This window comes from Artemia sp. Qi Xiang Cuo, chromosome 5 (assembly GCF_049724085.1).
Source record: "Artemia sp. Qi Xiang Cuo chromosome 5, ASM4972408v1, whole genome shotgun sequence".
Lineage (NCBI taxonomy): Eukaryota > Metazoa > Arthropoda > Branchiopoda > Anostraca > Artemiidae > Artemia > Artemia sp. Qi Xiang Cuo.
Window position 1 is genome coordinate 36,603,948 of NC_142798.1, and position 19,624 is coordinate 36,623,571.

Here is a 19,624-nt window from a genome sequence, read left to right on the forward strand (position 1 = left end):
CTGATTATGTAATCAATTTCTCCGAAATCCACTTCCCCCTCTTGTCCTAGATCAATACATCTCTCCCCCGTTCATGCGCATGGGCAAACTTCACCCCGGAGTCATTACACATGGAAACAACAAATAAATCGACCTTGAAAGAGGGGTCATTGACCCCTTTAGAGTCAATAAACCATGAAAATACATCAAAGTGAGAAAAATCCTGGTTTTTCATTCTCAGTAACAAAAGCCATAAAACATGCATAAAGTATGTACGTACGGGAACTCATGATGGCTCCCTACTGATGTATAATGATAGTAATGGCTGAAAGCTCATCAGTTCAAAATATTACTATAATTTTAATGTTTATTTTCAATATTAAGTACAAAAGAAAATATTTGTCATAAAATTGGTTTTTAGTAAAGCGCCAATTACGCAGTAGGTTTTAGACTTTTACAGTGAGAGAAGGAGGTGATACCCAAACTTTTGTTTGTAGGGATTTTTGTTCGTTTCAAGCTTGATTCGAATATTCAATTAAAGTTTCCCTCGTTTAAAGATTTATTTATTAATCTACATTAATATCCATTGTAGGCTATGTATGTTTGTATTGATTGTTTATTTAATTTCTGTTCGTTTTAAGTTTCATTTATACTTCAATAGGAAAATATTTTTTTTCGTTTTAAGCTTGATTTGCATATTCAATCAAAGCATTAATAGCTTTAAGATCTGTTTATTAATTTATGTTATTACTTGTTGTATGCTTTTGCCATGATTGTTTATTTAATTTCTGTTCGTTTTGGGTTTCATTTATTCTTTAATAGTAATTTCTGGTCGTTTTGAGTTTGAATTTTAACATGTATTTGTATCTGCTAAGCTTAAGTTTAAAATGGACTTTACTTTTCGTTGAAGAAATTATTTTTCGGAAAGTTTTTTCTAATTAATTATCTGAAAATGTCTGTAGGATGTTGGATTTTACTCATTTGTTGTCCACTTACCTGCAGGTTTGTAGGCAGTTTCGGTGCTTCACTATTAATAAAGCATCATTAAATCCAAACTTTAGATTCTTAAACCTCAAATTCCCTTGATGCTTTTTCCTCTCTTACAAATATTTTATTTCTATATTTGATTGCGGGAAGAACTTTATGCATGTTTGACGATAAGTGGAAAGACAAATCACCCGAAAGAACACAAGAGACCCGAATGAAGGCTCTGTTGTAATATGGGTATCCCATCTTTGTTTTTAGAACTTTGAACGATCCGGCTCACCACAGAGTAAGTAATGGAAAACAACGGCATATAACGCAATTGTCTTATTTCACATAGTGTTGACTTTGTAAAGAGTGACGACTCTCACATGTTATTACTATAGTTATTTTCCTCTTGAGGAAAGGGGGGGGGTATTTTGATCACAAATAAAAAATGTCATGTGTCTTTTTATGAATCCTAACTGATGAGAGGGCTAACTGCCACTTCTTCAATGCTACATGTGCCCCTGCATTTCTCATGGAAACAGGATCGAAATTTCAAGCCAGCTCTTGCAATCAGAGTGGTCGAAAGCTCAAAAAATGTGCTTTCGAGGACGACATGACAAGTGCAGCCCCTATAAGTGCCATAAAATTATTCAAATAACCAATCAAACCATTCATGGTATTGAGCGGTAAGTAAAAAATAACTTCGGTCAATAGAGACTGAAATTCTAAGAAAATTGGAATTTTTGTAACAATATAGTCTACATAAAACTAAATTGATTTTTATATTGATTCTAAATATGTTCAGTTTATACTAAATTGATTTTTATGTTGATTCTAAATATGTTCAGTTTATTAATTTTAACTGTATCCACAAAAATTATCTGTAAAAGAACACTTGGATAATTCTAGGAAAACAGTGAGAACGCCTCCTAACAGGGGTGTATCCTTTATGGGAGTTTCACAATAAAATTCAATATGCCCGAAAACTAAAGCAGCAAACTATTTTCCACAAACATACTTCCGTGTGTTTCTGGAGAAAGATGGTAACATATATGTACATACTTTTTTTTCTTCACAGGAGCTTTCGTGTTAAATCCTTAATTACACAATGTCGGAAAAGGGCTCATTCGAAAGGAAATTAAAAGTTTTAGTACCACTCAAAGTAACAAAAGTGATTTTGATTAAGCAAAGTGCTCATTTCTGCTATTTTTGTTGGCCACGAACAAAAATAATTTTGGCATGAATTGGGAAAAAGGCGATCAAGTAAAATTTATAAAATGGTCAACCCGCTTCATAAAAATCAGAGTCAAAACTTAGTTAAAAAGTCAAAAATAAAAAAATAAATACATAACAATAAAATTTATAACTAGATTTCCTGGTTATTTATTATGCAGCTCAACAAAACTTGGAACAAAACTCTTGCAATATCTTTCATATCTAGCGGGGATAGGAGTCAGTTTGGAGACTTTTTGGGATTTTATACCGTACGGTCTATTGCGGGCGGAATGGTAGGGTTAGTGGATGATGGAACGTACTCGGGGAACAGACAGGGTCTTGGTACCAAAACAAAGGCACAGGAGGTTCCTTCTCTCGACCATCGTGGTGAGCTTGAACTTGTATAATGATATGGAACCTTCCCTTCACCATTCATGATTCCAAGTGCTTGTTTTTGGACATTTTCTAAACAGAGATGGGATGACGACACCTATCTCTGTGAACTTACATGTGGTCCATTAAAAGTTAACGGTTATTATTGACCGTCGATCCAGCAACATAGTTGCGTCGTTGTGTACCAGCTCCTAGAGGAGGGCTTAGTTGATCTTTTAAGGGAAATACTGTGCATAAACTTTCAAAAAATGTATGTCTAGATCCAAACTTTAGAGCTTCCATGGTCGATCATTCAGATAGAAATGAAGGGATAAATATGATTTAACCTCTGACGTCCCTTCGTATCTATAGATTTATTTAGAAGAAGCGTGAGATATGGGTTAAACTTTAACGTATATTGTGGTAGGAGGAGGGGGGAGGAGTCGAGGAAGATCGCTGCCCCACTCATACATATGACAACCTTTGCTCCTTTTAAGCTATACTGTTGACCTTTACGTTCATTTGAAAAAAATGTTCTCTTTTTTCATACTTGATAGATGTATTCATCCAGTGTGATTGGATCTGTTCTTGATCTAACATCCTATTCTTCACCACTTTACACATATAGATATGTTTTAAAGCTTTCGTATCGCTGATTGAAAATCCAAAATTGCTGATTACGCATCTGAGATTAATTTTGAAACATTGATGTCTGAATCTAAAGCACTTTTGGGGAAGCTTAGGACTAGAGGATGCGGTGAATGCTGGGGAGATTTATCAAAATGTAAGTGGTACTGACCAAAAATTGGCAGGGATAGCTGAAAGGCACACAAGAGGAAATTTTGGGAGGATTTGGTGTTGATTGCTAATGGGCCCCATCCTGAGGGGTTGACTTTTGGGGGTGTTGGTATTCGGTAACCGTAGGTGTGAGTTATTTGGTGGGCGAGGCCGCTTAGGCCCAAGAATGGTGGCTAGTGGGATGGCAAAAAAGGACCCAGAAGGAAAAGGTCGTGAATTACCTGTGTGGTGGTGGGAGAGGCAACCTCGACTGCTTCGGGATCCTAGTAAACGAGACAGATGGGTTGGAGTAGGTACTAGGTAGACTCGACCAGCTATTGAAAGGGATGTATATTCCCCACAGCCCCTGGGGCAAGCGCCGTAAGTTATGCAAGTTGCCCAAACCCTGAGGGGGATGTTGAACCAAATCAAAACACACTGCATGCAGGATGGTTGTCCTAAGGGCGTATCAACAATGTCTAAAGAACGGCTGAAAGTATTAAGTTGAAACTTTCAAGGGATGTTACAAAGAACATGGAGGGCTAAGGGCCTCATTGTCCTTTTTAAACGCCCACCTCATAAGAGTTATGAGGTACGCTCATAAGAATTATTGTCTCTGGGTATGCCATGGCCCCCACAGCCCCGGGGGAAAAGGTTGTAGATTATGCCGCCTGCCGATTGTTTGTATACTGGATTAATCCTTTGGAAACAGGGGGGGGGGGTCTATTTGATCCTAAATATGTCAGAAACGACTAAAGTTATTATTTTGAAAATTTTAGGGAATGGCGAGGGGGATGCTGCAGTAAACCATAAAGCACTAAGGTGTATCAAAGTTGTCAAAGGGGCGTATCTGTATGACCTCTGGAACGGCTACGGATATTAACTTGAAACTTTCATGGAATGCTTAGAAGGATATTAACAAAATCAAAAGACACTATATGTATCGAGGCCGTCAAACAGCTAATCTTAATTATTAAAAGAACAGTTAGGGAAGGGTATCAAGTTGAAACATTCCGAGAATTTCGAGGTGAGTGTTGAGCTTTAAGACACTAGTTCCATCCCGGTTGTCAATGGACGTAGCTGCAATATATCAGTAACAGCTATGATTACTATGTTATAAATTTGAGGAAATATTAATTGGGATGCTGAACTGAATCAAAAGACACCATATGCTTCCTGTTTGTCAAAATGGCATGCACGCAATATTTCAGGAATAGTTAAGGATATTAAGTTTAAACTTTTAGAGAATGCTTACGGGGGTGTGGAACTGAGTCAAAATACGACTATGAGTATCCTGGCTGTCAAAAGGGCGTATGTGCAATATCTAAGGATTTGCTAATGGTATTTAGATGAAAACTTCAGAGGCTGTTGAATTAAATCAGAAGATACTATGTACTTCCGCCTTGTTAAAATGGTTTGTGCAATATCTCAGGAACATTTTAAAGTATTAAATTGAAACTTTCAGAGAATGTTGAAGGGGATGTTGAACTCTGTCAAGAGACACTATATGCATCCTGATTTTAAAAAGACTTGTTTGCAAGATCTCTGGAACAGCTGATGACATTTATTGAAACTTTCAGGGACTGCTGGGGGGGGGGGATGTTGAAATTAATCAAAAGACACTGACTAGTATTAAAAATTGAAATCGTATATTGTAATTCATATGCCGACGTCGTGAAAAACTGAAGGAATATTCATTATATTAACCAATAATATAACTTTGGCAACCGAAAACGAACAGAAAGTCTTATTATAATTCAAACTCAAACGACCAGAAATTACTATCAAAGAATAATTGAAACCCAAAACGAGCAATATATCAAAACCTATTGCGTCATTTGCGCTTTGCTGAAAACAAAATACGTTATAAAATTTCTTTTTATATTTACAACTTTTAAAAATAAGACTAATTACACTGAAATAAAATGTGGAATTACTGAGATTTCCAGGAATTAATATCACTATATATGTTAAATTTTCAGTTTGTTTTCATTAGTTCTTTCCGGTCATCTTGATTATTATAGTGATTTACTTTTCTTTTTTTGTTTATCCTTTGAGAAAAAAGACATCAACTGTTGAATACTCTTCAAAATACGTATATACAATTTTCAATAAAGTGCAAATTACGCAATAGACTTTAGAATTTTTACGGTTCGGGGGGGAGGGGTATTGGTAGCCAAATTTCTGTTTGAAGGAATTTTTGTTCGTTTTAAGTTTGACTTGTATATTCAATTAATTTTTAATTGTTTCAAGATCTATTTCTTCATCTATATCACTATCTGCTATCTTTTTGTTTGATATGATCAGTTATTTTAATTTTTTTTTCGTTTTGGGTTTCATTTATTCTTTGATAGTAATTTAGGATCGTTTTCAGTTCGAATTATTATGTGAATCTATTTCTTCTGGTCTTAAGTTTAATATGGCTCTTTATTTTATCTTGAAAAACTTCTTTTCCGGATAGTTTTTTTTAACTAGTCATTTGAAAAACTCGTTTTTTTTTCACTAATACGTACAAGATAATCGATTTTTCTAGGTCGGTGTTATTGCGTTGATCATGATCATTATCATTGTGGTGTCTATGATTAGTGCATAAACATACTTAAGTACCAATTTCGGTAAAAACAAAGCACCATTTGTGAAAAATTTGCTTATCATATCTCATTTGAATTTACATGTTTCAATTATCACCTTGTAATAAACAAGTTTATAAATTCATGAGTACAATTGTCGAAGAAGTTGGAAGCCATTTGTGAAATGTAGCCTACATAAGTGTTTCTTTTTTAGATACTCATATTGCACTTTGACTCCTATGTGGATGATAAGTTCCTTCAAAACCCTTAGATACTAGTTCTAAAGGAATTAAATACCATGTGTGAATATGTACTTGTTGCCGTTTTGTTTGGGCCCCTCCTTTGGTTATTTAAGACCGTTTTTGAATCAGTCAAAAAAGTTGCAAAATTAAGGGAGTTTGGGGCCCAGGCCCCTGCTTTAAACACTCCTGTCATACGGACGATAAATTCCACAGACCAAAGAATTCTTCGATTCTTGGATTTAGAGATACATACCCTTTACATGGTTAGAACAATGATTAGATCGTTGAAAGCCTTTCCCAAAATGATCTATTTACAACCACAAGTTGAAAAATATGCAACTTGCCCGCCGTCGTACTGAAATTTATGTATAAAACCTTTATTTCAAAATATGTTGCTTGTATAATATGAGACCCCTGTCCGAGAAACATTAGGCAAGTTTAGGCTAAAATTGTGTTTTTAGCTCAATATTTGTAATTAATGACTTGAAAAACGCTTATTTGCATACCTCATGAAAATCAGATATATGTGAAGCAGCATGTGGTTACCATGTTTTGATTTAGGATGGTTATCAGGTCCTCTTTAGACGCCTCCTGAAATAATCTTTTGGCACCACAGTTAGAATGAGGTCCAGAATTTCTATATTTATGAGGTATGATCAGGGATAAGGGCACTTGTTGGAGAAGGATTTTGCCTCAGGGCTCGCCAATTATATATAACGACATCTTTGATTGATTCTGAATTGAACAACGCATAACATTTCTACCTTTTTACTACAATGTATCCATGAAGCATCGGTTTCAAATGAGCTATTTGCGTAATTTGGGCCATTGCCCTTGGGCAGTATAGATCTTTTCCTCCCTTCGACTTATATTGTTTTGGATCTTTCGAGCATGCAGATCAGAAGGAGGATTAGTTAACATTTTAACCTGATGCCCGTCCTGGGGCTGTGGTTCCCTCTGGAATGACAAGTAGTGTTCAAAGGCTTGTTTGATGCAGTTTATTTAATATTCATTTTTTTTTCTCTTAGGAGACAGAAGGAGTGTGTGTTGTCGTGTTTGGGGAATCCAAGGAATTTCCAGCATTTTTCACTTCAACAAGCGGCTTCATGGCTCCTACATCAGTTTCTTCCCCATCCGAGGCAGCGAATATCATTTTCAGCCGGGATCAGATAGGTTTGGAAAATGGTATTTTAATAGCTGTTCCAATTCCAAACGAATTTGAAGCAAACAAAGAACAGATTAATGAAGCCATTCAAACAGCTCTGGTGAAAGCAGAATCAATTGGCATTAAAGGAAAGAATATCACGCCTTTCCTTCTTGACGAGGTTAACAAAATAACCAAAGGCAAATCATTACAAGCGAGTATCCTTTTTAATGGTTTGTATTCGAAAAGAACGAATATTTCAACAGTAAGACCCAAGCCATTTTTTTCTCTATTTCACGAAAACTGACATTTTCACTTTGTCAATTTGGAACCTATGCTACATAATCAGTGTGAAGTAGTTTCTGATTGAAAAAATCTTCCAGTGAACGGATAGGAACGAAGAGAGGGGTAAGTAGAAAATCCATGTCAAAAGAAAACAACAATCTTAGTAACTAAAGCAGATTCCAAGGAAATAAGAACCTAATATGCGAGGAAGAGTTAGCGAGGTAAAAAGTTAAAATGAGAGATGTATAGATGGGGAGATAGAGAAAAGCATGAAGAGAGAGGAAGGAACAACGCGGCGAACCATCGAAAGAATAAAAGGTGTGATTCCAGATAGGATATAAAAAAAATTTAACATTTGTATTCTCTTATAAAAGTAAATAGCGAGGTCAAAACTTAAAATGAAGAGAATATATCGTATTTTCGAAGAGAGCCATCCCTTTCCTAACTCCCTGCTTTTCATAAGAAGGCTTAAATTGTTTGTAATGCAGAAAATAGTGGATTTTTTAAGGTTGAACTGTCTATCATGCAGGGTTGAGAAATAATTTAAATATTAACCTTGATTTTAAGAATTTAGATTATAATTTTGCATTTGACGCTCACAGGCATTCTGGAAAAGAGCGGAACTGCCACCCTTAGTACCTAAATTTTCCTATCTATGACGGGGGTTATAAACTTTGCCATTAAGTGTTACTACTGCTTTCAGAAAGCATGATACAATGCATAAAATATAGTCTATTGGAAGTTGCAAATATTTAATTTAAAAATTACCCTCGTGTTTGTAGTATTTAATTTATAATTTTATATTTTAAAGCAAATGCTACTAAATGACCCTTTTCGTTCTCAAAGCATGTTGGTAAAATCAAGTTAAACTTTTAATCATATTCCTGGGGATGAAATCTATTTAATTAATTATATTTATAGCTTATTGTTCTATTGTTGTTTTTGAATTTCCGGTTATTTTTTTTTACACAAGTCGCCCTTTACTTGCCATTCATTACCATGAAAAGATTAGAAACACGGCGTTTCGTATTTTGTAGATAGAGGGCTGAAACCTACTTTTTAAGCTTCTTACACATGTTGAATCTAGTGACATATTTTTCATCAAGATCACACTTCTTTTTGAAGGTATTTTCCTTTTTCTAATAAAGAGAAAATTCCTTATGCGATAGGTAACCTTGTCAGCCTAGTAAGTTTATATATTTTACTTCAAAATGAAAAATACATTCTTTTGATGTACGTCTTTGATGTTTGATGTATGTATCCTTCCAAAACGTGTATTTTTAGAATTCTGGTGATTGTTGACTAGGATTGCTTTGTGCTTACCTTGTATTGGTATGGACGGTTTGAAAAGGGATATTCACTTGACATCCTATCGAGATAGTGAAGATTTGACTTAAAAGAAAAGCAAACATATAATTAATTGGTAATGCATAACAATCGCTTTCATGGGTGTGTAAACTCAATAGAAAACACAACATAAACACCTTAAAGAATTATTTTAAAACTTGTATAAAATACTGTTATTCTTAGTTGTTGGATGTACAGTTATGTTTAGTCACAACTGAAATCCAAGAAGTGCTTGTTTGTTAACCCTATCAGAAAATCATCACATGTATCAGCGGTATTGGTGTTAAAAAACTAATGCCTTTATTTTATACTTGTTTTTCCATTTTGTAACTTCACCTAAAACGTATTTTGCGATTAGTAAAGTCTTGAGCTTTTATATTACATTTGGTTCCCTGTCTTTTCCCTAAGTCCTTCTCTAGAAATTCGGCTGTCGGCCTTATAAAATAATCAGCTTGAGCGAGAATACCAACTTCACCAAATGGAGACAATAAAGAAACAAACAGATTGAGGTAAAAACTGATTGTAAAAATAAGGAACTTCAATTCTTAGAAGTATTGAATGGAATACAAATGGATAAATCTAGCGGCCTATAATCAACCTGTTTATTGAGTCACTTTTTTTTGCAAAACAACTAGCTCTTGGCTCGCTTAACAGGCGCTTCAAATTCGCTCTGGTTCGTTGTTCAGGATCCCTGGATTTGCTCAGTAGTAAGGGCTTAGCCATCACAAATAGGCTCTTATACCTAGGGCCATGTCTTTACTTGTGACAATGTTATAGCTTAGTGATTTTGATAGAAGCTCCTCACAATGAAGCCCAACTAATTTGTAAAATGAAGCACAAACGGTAAAATAAGTGGTTTTATTTTTTTTTTTTTTTTTTTTAATCTGGTATTATCTCTAAAAATGTAAAATTCTAGCCCAAAGAGTTCTGCTGAATGTTTTTCTAACCACTGGCAGACGAACAGGGAAACGCCCAAATTTAATATTTTAAATTCTGTCCGACATTTTGTGTTCGAATGTCTGGGTACGTTGTAAACAAAGTTTTAAGACCTTTCTAGTGACTTTAAAAGTTCTAAGATCAAATGTACTATTTGATTATTCTCACTAAAATACTTTATTACTAAAGTTCTTTAGTGAAAGTAAAATACTTTACTTTTCACTTAAGTACTGCTATATTAACGCTTTTATTGGTCCTTTATTTAAATCTTTTCATTGATCACCTGCAGACATTCTGGAACGACTTAAATCGAAGTTTAGTGGAATGAGTGGAAGAACTATGTCTCCAATAGAGTTGGAAAGTTCTGAAATATATTTGTAACTTTTGGTTATAAGTTTCTCCTTTGGAAAATGTGTCTGCTCAGGTGCTTCAAGATCTTGATTTTCGGTAAACAAGCTTAGCGACACATCATGTTCTTTTTTTTCAATTTAGCCATATTCCCTAACACGAAGTTGTACCTAGTTGATGAGAACGACAGTAATTTATGCTGGTGATGCAAGATTCATTACAGATTTAGTGATAGAAAAGGGATTATCCTAAATTTGTGTGTGTGTAAGTAGATGATCCCATCTATACGTGGTTGCGTAAATTCTAGTAAACGTACCTGACCCCCCCCCCTCCAAAAAAATGTTTTCAACTTAGTAAAAGACAGAAAATAGAACACATGAGGCCAGAAAAAGTATCTTGACTTCAGAAATACTCTCAAACATTAGCGTGTTGCTAGGGAATTAAGGATCTGCCTGCACGTAAGCGAAATATTCTTTCTCCCCTATCTTACAGTTTATTAAAAAGAAAGAAATATGATTAAAAAGAAACACTTCGGATATTAAAAAGAAAGGTGAATGTCCTACAAAAATCATTAAAAAAAGATAAATAAAATTTGTTGTTTAATGAAGGCAAAAATTATGACAAAAAAAGAAAAAAGAAAAAAAGAAAGCTGAAGGGTAACCAAACGTTCATTGGTCCCTTTTAGTTGAAATGAAAGACGTTTCCACTTATCAGTGTGATTGAATAATCTTATCCTTTGAAATTTTGTGCGCATTTGACAGGCTTATGTCAATTGTCAAGAATACTTAAGTAAGTTGCAATAAAAAATAATGACAATTTTTTATTTCATCATAAATGTGGTTCTTCGTTACTTTTTGTATTACCAGCTTTGAAGATTCAAACATTCCCTATCGCCTTTACTTATTGTTAGTTATCAAACAGTTCGTGGTAACGAACTGTAAGTAAAGAGCGACCCGACTCAATAGTAACCGAAACTCTAAAAAACGGAATTTTGATACCAATAGATACATCAAAAGAATCAAATTTTTATGCTGATTTCAAATATATGTTTCATCAAGTTTAGTCTTACCCATCAGAAGTTTCACGCCTGAGAAAATTGGCCTTATTTTTGAAAAAAGGGGGAAACCCACCCTAAAATTCACAGAACTTCCATGAAAATCACACCATCAGATTCAGCGTATCAGAGAACCCTACTATAGAAGTTTCAAGCTCGTGTCTGCAAAAATGTGGAATTTTGTATTTTTTGCCAGAAGAAAGATCAGGGATGTGTGTTTATTTGTATTTTTTTTCCCATGGTAATGGTAGCGACCCAGTGGTCCTAGAATATCACGGGTGGGCTCATTAGAACGGAAATTAAAAGCTCTAGTGCCCTTTTTAAGTGACCAAAAAAATGGAGGGCAACTAGGTCCCCTCCCATGCTCATTTTCCCCAAAGTCACCCGATCAAAATTTTAAGATGACCATTTTGTTCAGCATGGTTGAAAAATACAGTAACTACATCTTTGAGTATGACTTAATCCCCCACAGTCCCCGGGGGAAGGTCTGCAAGTTATGAACTTTGCCCAATGTTTACATCACAGTTTATATAATACTATTATATATACTGTGGTTTACATATAGTATTGGTTATTGGAAAGTATACAGAAGTTTCCAGGGAGGATTTTTTCTGGTATTTGGGGTTGGGGTAGGTCGGGTGTTACGTGTGAGGATCTTTCCACCGAGGAAGTTTTCATGGAGGAAGGGACATTGCTATGAAGGAGGCACCGGATTTCCCAGCGTTATTTTAGAAAACGATTAGAAATTAAATAAAAAAACAACTATTTTTTCAACTGAAAGTAAGGAGCAACATCAAAACTTAAAACGAATAGAAATTATTACGTATGTGATCGGGTTCGCCCCCTATTCATTAACTCGCTCTTTACACTGGAGTTTTTTTTTGTACTTTCATCAGAGCTATTTATTCTAATTAACCGCCTTTGTGATTAAGGGGTCATTCTTAAAGAATCGGAACAAAATTTTAACTTTAGCGTAAAAAGCGAGGTATTGACTCCCTAATATACGTAATACAAATATACGAATATAGAAGTTCGTTACGTAAGTTAAGTCGGAACAAAATTTCGAGAAAGACATTTAGCCAAAAAAAAGTAAATTAATTTGCAAATTTCGTTTTAATTATTGCTGTAGGGTGAGCCAAAATCAAAGCTGCATTAATTAAAAAACTATCAGAAATTAAATAAAAAAACTATTTTTTTGATTGAAAGTAAGGAGCAACATTGAAACTTAAAACGAACAGAAATTATTCCGTATATGAAAGGGGCTTTCCCCTCCTCAACGCCTCGCTCTTTACGCTAAAGTTTGACTCTGTTTCACAACTTTATTTTTTAAAACAATAAAAAAAACATTAACGTAAAGAGCGAAGCGTTGAGGAGGGGACAGCCCCTTTCATGTACGGACTTATTTCTGTTCGTTTTAAGTTTCAATGTTGCTCCTTACTTTCAATCAAAAAACTAGTTTTGTATTTAATTTCTATTCTCAAAAGCACACGTGGCACCCCATTAGAACTAACCTATTATCAGTCGCAAAAAAGAGGTTGTCGTTTCCATTATATTTTCGCCTTTAAAAATCAGAAAAATTAAGAGCAACCATATTTAAGGCTTATGGGGGCTTTGAAATCACAAAGGTATGTATTCTTACACGGTTTTTCACCTCATTACAAAACAAAAGTTTGTCCTTTGTTAAAAAAAAAGTGCATTAAGAATTCGGGCCGATTCACATCTTGATGTAAAATCCAGAATGTTTCTACCTAAAATTTCACTAATGTTCAATGAACTATTAAGATCTTTTCTTTGTTAATTTGCCAAAAACTACAGGGATATCATGGATTCTTCAGTACCTGCAGCCTAGTAAAGACCAAACCACGGCACATAGAAATCGAAACTTAAAAACGAGTTTAAAGGCGCTGTTTAGTCAGACAGTATCTTAACTGAAATTGATTCTGAATAGACTTACAGTTCGTTACCACGAACTGTTTGATAGCTGTTATCCAGATGCAACCGAACAGTAATTTGTAATAGTGGAAAGAAATTTTGGAGTATTTTGAAAAAGAACCCAAAACCCTCAAATATAACGTCAATACTTGAATAAAAAGACATTTTCTTTGTTGAAAAAAGTTAACCGGATGTTACCGGCCTCTGTCTTAAAAAGAAAGGAATTTCCTTTTTGCATGGTTAGCACTCGCCTGTCTTTTTTCACTGAAGGTGATTATATCGAGCCTGTCATAGTAGATTATCTGGAGATGGCTCAGATGAATGACATCGAAAATATCTAGTGCCCTTTCGAAGCTACTAAAGAGATTTTGCCCCAGCAAGATGCCATATCTAACCATTCTGTGCCATAAAAGAAAAAAGTTTAGTCTGAATTGCTGACAAGTGAAAATTCAAAGACTGAAAACTCAGAGATAGACAATCGACTTTAACAGTCGAAAACCCAAAACGAGAGGTTTACAGTCCCTCATCTTTAAAACTTCGATAAGCCGATAAGTTAACACTCTGTGTTATCTTGGTAGAAAGGGGTAACTTTAAACAAAAAATTACGAAAAATCTAAGTTATCTTGTAAATTTTTGTAAATTGCTGGTTTTCGTTTTGTGAAAGCTACACCAATCCTAAAAAGGTGTTCAAAGTTACCTCAGGGGGTATTTAACTTAGAATAATAAAAATTTTGATGTGTAACTTTGACCAACAGTTGAAAAAGTTTGGACTCATGTGGTATCGAACTTCCATTAAAAAGAAAAAAAACTCGTTTATTGACAGAATTCCAATGTTAGTTTAAAATAAAAGGCAAAGAAAAGTCAAATTAGTGAAGCATCAGATGATCAAAGTCATGATCAAATAAAAATTTCGTTCCGTGAGTGAACGAAATTCTTCATTCTTCATTTCCACATATTATCAGGGATATTGCCTTCTTTGTTTTATTCATTATCCTGGAGGGGTATTTGGCACCTATTTTTGCAATGCATTTCCTGTTCCTGGGGTTGTCTGTTAATTTAGTCACCTCATAATTGTAAATATTTGACTAAGGCACATCCTGAACAGTCATATCTAAATTGTTCTTGTACTCGTTCAACATTTCAGGTGAAACAGAAGCTTTGATGTTTAGTCTGGTAAATTGGGTAGATAAACCGAGGCCTGTTAATGGCCATTTTAGCAGTTAAGCAGAGGACATGGACCTTTTCTGAAAATAATTTTATAAAATGCATCGTATTTTAAATCCATCAAATAAAATTACAAAGGACACAAATTAAATGCCTTAAATTAATTTTTCAGATTTTACTTTTGGCAAGTCGTATTTTTTTCCATTCTTTCCCTTATATCTAACTTTATAATCCTTTGTCTCTCCTATTGGGTGTCATCTCAATTCAATGCGAAGTTTTACAGTTGGCCAGTACAGAACATCGAAATCCATATCAAAGAAAGACGAGGGTAACTCTGAACAAATGTCCAAAGTTACCCCGAAAAAACAAAATACTTTCGGGAAACATGGAACACTGCTTCCGTTGTGAATCTGTGAAATAAGAAAATAGTTTCACCTGAAAACCTAATCATTCGGCTTCTCAGCTATAAAAAAAAAATTTCAAACTAAAAGTCCTAGCTTAGGAGGGTAACTAATTTTTAGCACTTTTTCACAATTTTGGTCAACTCAAATTCTTTTGCAATTAAAAAGTCAAGATTTCGCGTGATTCTGATTGCAAGAATTACCAATTGATTTAGATGTCATCCATCAATAACCTAGTAACAAGTCCGATCGAGTAATACGACTGTTGTCCAAAAGAGAGTGCTCATTGTTCATTACTTATTTTCTTCAAATTTTTCCCTTTCTATTGTACGTAATAATTTTAGTTTTTTTAAGTTTTAATGTTGCTCCTTACTTACAGTTAAATAAACTTGTTTTTTGATTTAATTTCTGATCGTTTTTTGAATAATGCCGAGGAAATCGGCTCCTCCTCCATGAAAAATTCCCTCTCTCCACGCAAAATCCCTCTGGATGTTTTCTCTTAACTCCACTTTCCCCATAAAAAAATTCCACCCGGACAATTCCATTCTCACTGAAAATTTCCCCCAGAAAATTTCTTACGGTCGATTTTGCCTGAAAAATTCTTCTTTGAACACTTTCATTTGAAAAAGACTTTAATTTTCGATTTTTTTTTTTTTTTTATCATGCCGAAAATCTCCCCTCCTCCATGGAAAAAGTTTTCAATAGAAAGGTCCTATATATAATTCCAACCTGGTGAAAATTTCCACCTGACAATTCCCCTTAACATCTTCATATGTAAAATAGAGTCGGCAAGGAGATAGTTATTCCCTCAGTTTAAATTTCCCCTGGAAAGCTTATCCCCTGGAATCTTCTCTCCCCACGGAAAATTCTCCCTGTGGAAAATCTCCCAGCAGAAAATTCACCTCCTCCCCCCAAAAATATCTGCATAACAAATACTATACATGAACAATTGACAAATTTTATAACTTGCAGACTTATCCCCAGTGGCAATCATGGTCATATCATTCTTAAAGGCATAGTTATTGGATCTTTAAACTATGCTGAAGGAAACGGCTATCTCAAAATTTTGATCGAACGACTTTGGAGAAAAATGGGCATGGGATGAGGGCTAGTTACCCTCCAATTTTTTTGGTCATTTGGACCCATTCCCAATCTTATTGGACCATTGGTTCGATACGATCACCCATGGGAAGAGCAAAAAATCAAACAAATAAACACGCATCCGTGATCTTTCTTCTGGCAAAAAAAAAACTACACAAAAAAACAAAGTTCCACATTTTTGCAGATGGGAGCTTGAAAACTGTACAGCAGGGTTCTTTGATACGCTGAATCTGATGGTGCTATTCTCAGTCAGGTTCCATGAGTTTTTGTTTTTTTCGAAAATCTGGCAAATTTTCTCGGGCTCATGATGTTTGATGTATAACACTAAACTTATTGAATCTTATATGTTTGGAATAAGCATAAATAGCCAATTCTTTTAATTTATTTATTGGTGTCGAAATTCCGTTTTTCAGAATTTTGGTTGCTATTGAGCCGAATCGCTTCTTACTTACAGTTCGTGACCACGAACTGTTTGATAAGCCGCTTTTAGTTTCCTGGGAAGCATGTTTTTTTTACTTGTTTTTCCCTTTAATTTTGCCGAGGGAGGCTGTGGAGGTCCACCGGCTTGGTGCTGCGATGGGTTGTTAGTAGTAGTAGAAGTAGTAGAGGGAGACTGCGAGAAGTATGTTGTTTTATAATAACTTTACATTTTTTTGCCTCTAAAAGTGTAAAAAAGCTACAAAAATAAAGTGTAAAAAATTGGAATGTTCGAAACTAACATTCTTAAAACAAACGAAATACCGAGGAATCTAGATGAAAAGTAAGTTTAAATATTGTTTTGTTTTCTGGAAATTTACAAGACCAAAAGTAAGTTGCTCGCATACCTCTTGGAACTTAATTCCAAACTACAACTAAACTGCAAGTGTTAAACTTATTATAATTCTGAAGTACTAGTAATTCGCAGCCATTAAAGCAAGCTAACTATTCAAACATTAACATTTTATTTATTTTTTGTGTCATCAACAACTTAGTAATAAGCCTCTCAGTTTTAGTAAATCATTTTCTTGTGAATCGTAACGCTTGAACTTTTTTTCATGGGGATTTAACTGTAGCCTTTATGGGGGGGGGGGAGCTTCTGCATGGAGATTATTCCTCATGGCCATTGTTCGCTAGCTAAAGCTGTTTGGTAATTATAAATACAGCTACATGTTTCCTTCTGTATAGGTAACCGCTATATTTTAGGTTCTAACGAGCTACCCTTGTCGCCTATGCTCTGGCAGGCATCGAATTGTAAATCCCATTAAAGGGAGGGCGAAGTACCTACCTGTAGAATAAAGGAAAATCTTAGTTTAGAGTGGAGGGAGGGATCTCAAACTACCAAATGTATAAGACTTAAGACCCAACTGATTTTTTGATGGTGACGGTCTTTGAACGAATACTAGGGTGAGAAAAATTACCCCCTATATATGCTACTATTTTGAAGACATTAATGTTGGCACTTCTGAAAAAAATTGTCTTAAGTTAAGCCCCTCTCCTCCTCCCTACCCATTTATATTAACACATTTGCACAATCAAACTTCATAAAACATAATAAAATAAGCTAAAAATAATAAAAGTGATTGTTACATAACCAAACGAAGAAAACTAATATCTTATACGAGTGAAGTGATTGTAGCACCCATTATTATAAAATGACTTGAAACCTTTTTTAGTGCTTGCAGTTCTTCGTTTTTTATCACTTCTTTTAAGCTAACTTGGCTGGTTATTGCCATCTGACTATCGCCTAAATGACCGAACTTCCAGGACGATTTTGCGTCGTAGTTTTGAATGAAAGTAAACACTGACATTGGAACTGAAATCTAATAGAAATTATTCTATGTATGAGATGGGCCTCTTTTGCCTCTACATGGACGTTTTACGCTAAAGTTTTATAGTGGTAGACTAAGAGCATTTATGAGTCTAACAAAGGTAATTAATGGGCAAGTGCTTTATTTACCGATGGCCTTTGACAACATTAGAACCGATCATTTTATTGTTTCAAGCAATTACGCATCAACTAGCTCTTTCATTGTTGGGGTATTGCGAAAACTGCCTTTTCTCCCACTCCGACTGCCTTGTGTTTGAGCAGTTACTCTTAGAGCGTTCAGGGCAAAAAGTCAAACCGCAGTGCAAAGAGCCGTTGAGAAAGAGCAGGACCTGAGGAGAAGGAAGTCCCACTCATTGACATAATACTTTCTGCTTGTTTTAAGTAATGCCGCTTTTCACTTTCATTTTGTCATCTATTTTTTTTTATATTCTGTTCTATTCGTTTTTAATACCGTCCTCACGGTTACCATAAGGCTTCAAGAAGGAGAACTCATTTAGTGTATTTGCTTTTCGAAATAAAGTATAATTTTTCAGAACAATTTATCGTCCACGTAATAAGAGGGAAGCTTTTGCACTTTCAGTACCCATACCAGGGTTGCCACCCTGACCTGGAAGAATTTACTAAATCGGAGAGGAAAAATTTACTAGATTGCATCTGTTTTTACTAAATGCTCAAAATTTTTTTTTGCCACCAAGCATCAATTTTTACTACAGAAGGATAATCAATACGGATTTTCACAATCTCTTTTCCTTTTTTCTTCTTTTTTTTTCTCTTTTCCTCTTTTCTTTCGTTTTCATAGTATGATTGAAAATTCCGGAAACCTACAAGTTCAAAAATCCTTTTTTTGGATATATATATATATATATATATATATATATATATATATATATATATATATATATATATATATATATATATATATATATATATATATATATATATATATATATATATATATATATATATATATATATATATATATATATATATATATATACACATATATATATATATATATATATATATATATATATATATATATATATATATATATATATATATATATATATATATATATATATATATATAATGTTACAATTCTACTTACTTTTAATTTCTCTCAGCAGGCTCCTTTTACCTCAATACAAATTTTCAAACTGAGGAGATTCACCTAATCACCTTGGTTGGTTGGCTTTTGTTTTGATTCCAATAGATTCCCAATCATCACAAATCCAAGTGTCATTATAGCATAGCTTCATTTTTAGTTGGTAAGATTTGATACACAGAAAGCTGATTTTGTCGACCTTTAGACGCCGGAAGTGAAGTGTTTGTTTATGAAAATAGGTGACTGCTTGTTTGTCTCTGAGACGACAAGCAAAATTGTAAATTGTAAAACAGACAAGCAAAAATTGTCATATGTTTACGATAATTTTTTTCCCTGAATTCATGGAAAATAAAAAAAAGTTTTGTTTACTATAAATCATGACTTTTTACTAGTTGTTACTAGATTTCGGGAAATTTACTAGATGCTCTAAATTTACTAGATTTTTTTTTTACTAGATCTAGTAAAATCCTACTGACGGTGGCAACCCTGACCCATACTATACGTCTCATTGTGTAATTTTCAACAATATTGCACCCCTTTTTGGAGAGTTTACTCCCATTTTTAAAATTATAGAAATTTTCATGTGCTAATAGCTTTTGACGAATAACTTTAAATTAATAAATTTTTCTATATTTGGAATCAAAATTAATAATAGATTTCTGTTTCCTCTCTCGACCTCGACCGTGAAAGAGACTTTTACCTCGTCTTTCAACTCCCGTTTTCTAAGTTAAAGTTCAATAATTGTATAACAATGCATCTACATTCATGACTATCCTTGAAAAAGTGCTCCCCTTCAAGTATTTCCCAGGAGAGAGTCATTAAAAATGACCTTTAGGGTAATCGTTTCCACCGTTTTCAAGAGTAGCTCTCCAA

The 19,624-nt window shown here is 34.3% G+C and overlaps 1 protein-coding gene across 2 annotated transcripts in view; it reads left to right on the forward strand.

The window, feature by feature from the left end:
* Positions 1-19,624, forward strand: part of LOC148952099 (uncharacterized) — a 644,245-nt gene that overhangs the window by 76,055 nt on the left and 548,566 nt on the right. For both annotated transcript variants that reach the window (XM_089089541.1, XM_089089542.1), the window contains exon 6: positions 7,156-7,489. In XM_089089541.1, coding sequence (XP_088945667.1) covers positions 7,156-7,489 — 334 coding nt within the window. The remainder of the gene's footprint in view (positions 1-7,155; positions 7,490-19,624) is intronic.